This window comes from Epinephelus lanceolatus, chromosome 18, assembly GCF_041903045.1.
Source record: "Epinephelus lanceolatus isolate andai-2023 chromosome 18, ASM4190304v1, whole genome shotgun sequence".
NCBI lineage: Eukaryota > Metazoa > Chordata > Actinopteri > Perciformes > Serranidae > Epinephelus > Epinephelus lanceolatus.
Window position 1 is genome coordinate 42,542,722 of NC_135751.1, and position 7,757 is coordinate 42,550,478.

Consider the following 7,757-nt stretch of genomic DNA (forward strand, 5'->3'; position numbering starts at 1 on the left):
CTGGTTCAGGAGCTGCTGGTCTGGTTCAATAAAAAAAAGTAAATGGAGTACTTAAACTTGGTCACTGAAGTTTTTGTGCTTGTGTATCAGTAAGTACTCCAAAATAAGTACTGGGACCTGGTCTTCACTGCAGCTCAGACCAGTTCAAAGATTATCTACAAGCCCCTGGTGATCACACCCACCCACAGACACACAGTACATGAACACACGCACGCACGCACGCACACGCACACGCACACACACACAGACACTTGCATAAGAGCAAATCAGTCAGAGTCCACCCTGCCCACAGATATAATGCAAAAGAGCACAAAAGGTATGAAAAAGTAAGAAAAATTCATAAGGAAAAAACTTTATATATAGTATTTATAAAAAAGAGGAATAATACTTTGTTTTTCCGAGAGGTTAAAGGGTGTTGGAGTTTCTTTTAGCTACTGTCGCTGCCCACCGTGCTGCTGCTGCTGCTGCTGCTGCTGCTCGCAGTGTCCACGCGCTCTCGTTTGTGGATCTGCTCGTGTGCTTTGAGGTGACCCGACTGGCTGAAAGTCTTCCCACAGTGGGGGCATGCGTACGGCCGCTCCCCCGTGTGGATCTGCTGGTGAGCCTTCAGGTGGCCGAGGCGGCCGAAGCTCTTTCCGCACTGCGTGCAGCCGAACGGCCGCTCGCCCGAGTGGATCTTCTCGTGGGTTTTTAACACGCCCGAGTTGCTGAAAGTCTTCCCGCACTGCGAGCAGGTGAAGGGTTTCTCTCCTGTGTGGATCTGCACGTGGTTGCGGTAGCTGGTCTCCTTGGTGAAGCTCTTGCCGCAGTGCTGGCAGCAGTACGGCCTCTCGCCCGTGTGACTCAGCTGATGAGCCTTCAGCTCCTTCGATTGGCCGAAGCTCTTCCCGCAGGTGACGCAGATGAACGGGCGCTCGCCGGTGTGCAGCCTCTGATGCGACCGCAGGTCGTCTGCCTTGGTGAAGCCTTTGGGACAGTGAGCGCACACGTACGGCTTCTGGCCCGTGTGGATCAGCTGGTGACGTTTGAGGTTTCCTGCTTGGCCAAAGCTCTTGCCGCACTGCGAGCAGGTGTAGGGCCGCTCCCCGGTGTGGATGCGCTGGTGCGTCTTCAGGTTTCCCAGCGTGCTGAAGTTCTTCCCGCACTGAGTGCAGGAGAAAGGCTTCTCACCCTGCATGTTACGAGGTTTCCTCACCGTCGGGCTCTGGGTTTTGGTCGTGACCAGACTACCACCACCTCCTCCCTGCCCGGCCGGCACCACCCCCTCCGCCGTCTTCCCCTGCTCAGCCGGCTGCAGCTCATACAGCGCCCCCCCTCCAAACTCAGGGTCCAGTTTGCCCATGCCGTCCATCAGCAGGGCGTCGGGCCGCAGCTTGTTGAGCTCGGTGCGGAGCTCGGCCATGTGGATGGACTCCAGGCCGTTGTGCGGCAGGTGGGTGGACATGGTGTTGGACTCTGGGTACTCACACTTCAGGGAGCTCAGCTCGGTGGTGTAGTAACACTGCAGGTCCACATGGTGGTCCGACTTGATGTACTCCAGAGTGTCCGTCACCTGCAGCACACAAACACACAGCGTCAGTCAGACAGGCACAGAGAGCACACTGTTACACACAACCAAAGAATAAACTCTGTCCTGATCTATGAGCAGACAGGAGACACACATTTTATACTCAGCAGTTTTAAAGACACAGTGACGGATTCTTTCCTGACTTGTGTTTGTAATTTAAGTTTATTTGTCCAGTCAATCAAACTCAAAAAGTAGAAACTGCAAAAGTAATATTTCGTAGTTTTTATTGGTCCTAACAGCCTCATGCATCATACTGAAAAGTAAACCTTCATGGATGTAGTGAAACATTCTTTTTGTTAAGGTCTAAAGCAAAGTTTTTAGGTTTTAAAAAAGGGACACAATCTGGGTTACGGGGCTACGTGCACATACCTGCTGTCTTTTCTTTAGTTTTGGAGGTCAGTTTTTTCAGTAAAACATATTTTCAGAGGTTTATCTAATGCATTATACCTTAGTATTTGGGGTACTGCTACCTAACAACCATTTCCCCCCAAAATTTTCCACTTGCAGTTTGTTCCACACAAACTGGGTCCAAGTTCTTCCCTGTTCACCTGTGTTTAGTATCTATGACAATGGCCCAATCCCAATACACCCCTTAACCCAACCACTTGCCCCTACCCCTCCATTTTGCGTGTTCACGCATAGGGATAGGGATGTCCCGATTCTCATTGAGGCAGAGGGGAAGGGCGGAGTGCTTGGGCTATATGGCCATCCAAACAGAGTTTTTACAGAGGCACACTTCAAAGCGAGTGCTACGAGAAACCTCCCAGAATGCCTTGCGGATCACCGGCAAGATGGCAGGGAAGGTTTCAGAGGCAATGAAAGAAAACCATAAATGTAACTATTTTCTTCGTAACTAAAGATTTAAAGACTATGATAACCATCGGAAATGTTGTTTCAATGTATTATATACATTTGTTCTAACAAACATAACAAAAAAAAAAATCGCTAGTTGTGAGGTTTCCCCGGCAACATACTCGTCGTGTCTTTTTATGACGTCACTGACGACTAATGATGACGTTTCCGGGTATGAAGGGTTGTCCCATTTCATAGGGGAATAGTTCAACCCCTACCCCTTGTAACTTTGTTGCAAGGGGCAAGGGGCACTCAAAAAAGAGGGGTAGGGGCGAAAATGAGAAATGGGATTGGGCCATCATCATTCATTACACAGTGTGTGTGGGCTGACTGGTTCTATCAGCAACTTTGGAGCATCTTTACTCTTATTACCATCTAACACTGTGTCCCCTGATGATGTGCCAGAGAGAGACGTCCTGTACATCTTAGGGCCCAGACACACCAAACCGACTTCAGAGAACAAGCAATGATGAATCATGTCGCCTTTGTCTCAGCAAAAAGACTTCTACCAACGGCCAGCCAAACCTGAAGACACCAGATTTCGACCCCTGAATTGACCTTGATCCACTGAGTATGATGGTTTCCTTGAGTCAAACCACAGATCAACTGACTATATTTCCCTCTGGCACTCGAAAAAGCTGTCAGCCCTTATTTCTGGCATCTAAATGCTGAATGTGTGATTTTGAAAATCAAGCAGAAAGATCACTGATTGGATCCACTGTTACCATGACAACCATAAACCTGCTGACAGGATTAGAGCACACCAAGTATAAGAGTCAAACTGAGCAGCTACGATTCAATCCAACAGAACAGAGCAGCTCACTCGTCACCACAAATCCTCTCTGTGATGTTCAACATCTCCTCCCACCTTCATTCACTCTGTCACCACTATGAACACATGATGTTGTTTGACCTGAACTGAGGAACAGTTTGTCCTTCACCCTCCATTTCTCTCTCTTTGGTCTGTTGGTGTCATTGTGAGGATGTCATTGATCATTTTTTGTGTAATCTGTGCAAAGTGTCTTTGACTACAATGAAAAGCTCTCCATAAATAACATTATTATTATTATTATTGTTAGTTTGTCTCATGCTGTTCTGTTTTTATGATTTTATCTAAAACGATTTTCTCTGTATTTTTTTATAACACTGACTGATCCTTGTAACTCTGTATTAATATCTGACTGCTTCAGTGTTTGTAGATGTTCTGTGTAACGCTGCCACCTGCTGGTTCTAACAGAACACTACAGTGCATCAAAAATCAACTCCAGTTTATCAGGGCTGGGTTAACGTTACTTCCTCAAACAAACTACAAACTACAGTTACCGCCGTCGTTTGTTTTGTTTTGGGTTTTTTGTCTGGTTCTGCTCTGTGGTTCAGTTTGTGAGTCTTTAAAGTGTAACTGAAAAATCTAAATGAAATCTTATAAAAGACAGTAAAGGACCGTTCTCAGACTAATACAGGCCTATCAATGAACTTAAGATCTGGAAACCGAGCTCAGCAGGATCCAGATCATCCATCGGGATCCAGATCATCCATCGGGATCCAGATCCTCCATCGGGATCCAGATCGTCCATCAGGATCAAGATCGTCCATCAGGATCAAGATCGTCCATCAGGATCAAGATCGTCCATCGGGATCAAGATCGTCCATCGGGATCAAGATCATCCATCGGGATCAAGATCATCCATCAGGATCAAGATCATCCATCAGGATCAAGATCATCCATCAGGATCAAGATCATCCATCGGGATCAAGATCATCCATCAGGATCAAGATCCTCCATCAGGATCAAGATCATCCATCAGGATCCAGATCATCCATCAAGATCCTCCATCATCCATACGGATCAAGATCCTCCATCATCCATCAGGATCCAGATCATCCATCAGGATCAAAATCATCCATCAGGATCAAGATTGTCCATCAGGATCAAGATCATCCATCAAGATCCAGATCATCCATCAGGATCAAGATCCTCCATCATCCATCAGGATCAAGATCATCCATCAAGATCCAGATCATCCATCAGGATCAAGATCCTCCATCATCCATCAGGATCAAGATCATCCATCAGGATCAAGACTCAGACTTTCTGCCTCCTCACACATATTGAACAGGTGAACTGAGTTTCAGGTGTGTTTGAGCAGCTTCACTTTAAAAACACAAACCCTGGATCATCCACAGAGCACCTGGAGAGCACTTTCACAGAGTAGATTCAGAGTGAACTCTCGTTATCTACGCTGAAGAGTCGATTCACTCCAAATCACACGAGGCAACAGTTCAGCTTAAACTCCGTCAGGTGGACGAGTTCAAGACTTTTTATAGAACACAACATCTTGTTCTGTTGGCGCTAAGTTTAAACAGCCACTGGTTTTTCAGCCGTCTGATGAAGATTTAGGAGATTTTTTATTTTTGTCATCAGTTCCTCCGACACAGAGTTTGTTTTCATTTATTTAGCAGTAGGGATGGGTCATGATTTTTGAATTTTCGAATAGTCATTTTATTTTGAAAAATCGATTTTTTAATGCGACTATTACTATTCACCGTCTTATTTCCCCCCTTTATTTGACATGCAATTCAGCTCCTAACCGCACGAGGGCAGTACAGGATTGCTACAGCGGTGTGAGATGGGCTACCAGCTAGTTTGATGCTCTTCTACAAACAGGAGAAACATGCAGAGACTACTACAGTCATCAAAAAGTTCCATGTGGAACAACTTCGACAAAATAAACGAAAATGAGGTGCAGTGCAAACTCTGTGAGGCAAAGCTTGCGTATCACAAGTCTACAACAAGTATGCACAGTCATTTGAGAGCGAGGCACGCAGGAGGCGGCGAGGGACCGTACGGCCAGGCACGACAGCGGCGCAACACATCTGCAGCGCGAGTCCTGTAGCAGCTCGCCCCCCTGTTAATCAATTACAGCGACTCCACCGGCAACAATGGACAACCCCCGTCTGTCGCGCGACAGCTCTCTATTTTAGGAGGCTCTTCTATTTTTGTCGTGCTACGCTCCCCTACGCGACCCTCCAGCAGATAAAAACTACATGAAATAGTGTGCTAAACGAGCACAATGTGGTTTTAAATGAATAAACCATTATCAGAGGTGATATGTGATGATTTTTTTTTCATGCATTTACCCATGTTTATCTGTGACATTGTGTAAATGTCCGTGGCGGACATTTGAAAGCGAGTAGATGACAAACAATACAGTAAACTTGTAGATAACTCAAATATATGTAATAACTTAGGTGGAAAATGCTTTAATATTTCATGCAGCCTACATGCAGCCTCTCGGCTCAGCAAACGATTAACAACTCCGCTGGCTTCTCTACGTGTCGCTTCCGTACGCAGTCAGTGGAGCCCAAATGAATACGCCGTGACACTACGCTGACGTGACGCTTATGTTTGCAGCCGGTGGAGCCCGGCCGTAATGATGAATGGATCTGTTTGCGTGGCTCGGGGGGGGGGTCGATTATTCGAAAAATTGTCGAATAGTTTCCATGATTTTCAAATGGTGTTTTTGCTTGTGCTGCCCATCCCCATTTAGCAGCTGTTTGCTGTTTTTTAATCTGTCTGAATGTCACAGGCTGTTTTTATCAGGTTTGAACACACAGCCTGCAGTCGGTCTAATATTCATAAAGTCAAACACTGGAGGGAGCAGTTAGTGAGGAGTTTTCATGGTGTGTTTACACTGAAGCTTTCACACTGAGCACAGACACAAAGAGACACAGATCTGCACTGGGCCACATTAATGATACAAATGTGAAATTTGAGCAAACTGAACTTTTTAAACCTGAGTGAGACATGGTGGTCAGATCTGGTTCAGAGTCTCTCTGACGTTACCCAGAATCAGAAACGGAGGACGGACTTACCGTCGCCATCTGTGGACACCTGGAGCTCTATGACTCAACGTAGAGTCGTACAGAGACAGAATACATAAAGGAGAGAGCTCGGAGAAAAGCGACTGAATCCACATGACCACATGATGAGGTCTGAATATATTATGTGAGTTGTTAGCTGTTGTGTTGAGCTGCTTCTGAGCAAAATGCTCTGAGGAGTTCAAGTTGGTTTTTTATTGTGAAAGGTAAATAGAGGGAAGCGGTGACTGACAGACATTTTATGACCTTCATTACCGTCGTTCCTTAGATTCTGTTGACCTCTGTTTGCACTGATACGCTTTTATTTATTTATTTTTTTTAGGTGCTTGGCTCTCCTCGCCGCCATTCGATATAAAACATTTAGCGGGACCACGGAGCGTCAGGAGGTGAGGACTGTATGCAGGTTATACTGTTCTTTAGGTTTATGGATCAGGACTGGTCCTGAGTGACGGATCAGCTGATGGTGGCGCACTCGATAGAACCTGTGTTAAATCATCACGTCTTCAGACTGTTGACCTGAGCGCACATATTGATCCCCTACTTGTACCCAGAAACAAAGAAAAGTAAAGTGTGACTTCCTGTCTCCGCCCTGGACTCAGAGTGCCCCCCACCCTGTCAGAATCTACCTGTGAGCAGGTGTGAGCGGCCTCCATCTTTACCTGGGAAATGTAGTCGAACACAGAGCTGGGCTCGTAGTGCGACTTGTAGTCCAGCTCTGTGACGTCGCTGTGGTGGAAGTGGCCCAGGTGGTGGTCGCCATGGTGACTGTGGTGCTCAGACTTGATGTAGTCGAGGCCGCTGATCTCCATCTTGATCTGGTCCTGGCCCAGCTCGGCGGTGGACAGCGGCTGGATCTCTGACAGGTCCACGGTGCGGATGGGCTCCAGGTCACCATCCTCTGGCTCGCTCTTCACGCACGGCAGCATCACCAGCGGCTCAGCGATCTCTGCCGCCAGCGAGCCGAGTGTGGGCGTGGGGCAGTCGGGCCCAGTGCCACAGTCCACCTGCAGAGCAGCATCCAGAGGCGGGGGAGGGGAGCCGCACTCGGGGGGCAGGCCGAGGCTCAAACATTCAGCCTCTAAGTCCGTCATGATGAGGGGCGGAGCTAAACCTCTTCACCTCACCTGAAGTATCGCTGAGGTTACCACAGTCCGTCTTCCTCTCCTCCTCCTCCTCCTCCTGCCCGAGTCCTTCCTCCCTCCCACCTCTGTGGAAATCTACCTGTCCAGAGAGGGGAGGAGCTTGGAGGTAGGGGGCGTGTCCCTGAGAGCGTCTCCTCCAGCAATCCAACAAACGGTCGCCACAACGTCCTTCTGATGTCACCACCCACAGCTAACTGGGCCCAGCCTGCAGAGACAGAGGAGAGACGTTTCAAACACAACAGGTAAACATGAACTTCCTGTTTGGACGTTCTGAAGAAGTGTGGGACTGGCATCATCCAACAAGACGTCAACACAGA

General features: G+C 47.6%; 1 protein-coding gene across 1 annotated transcript; it reads right to left on the reverse strand.

The window, feature by feature from the left end:
* Window positions 1-292: 292 nt before the first annotated feature.
* Window positions 293-7,531, reverse strand: LOC117268754 (uncharacterized). Its single transcript, XM_033645416.2, has 2 exons — window positions 6,958-7,531; window positions 293-1,552 (listed from the first exon to the last, which is right to left on the reverse strand). The coding sequence occupies exons 1-2, from the start codon at window positions 7,387-7,389 to the stop codon at window positions 428-430; spliced, it is 1,557 nt and encodes a 518-aa protein (XP_033501307.2). The 5' UTR covers window positions 7,390-7,531; the 3' UTR covers window positions 293-427.
* Between the last annotated feature and the right edge of the window lie 226 nt (window positions 7,532-7,757).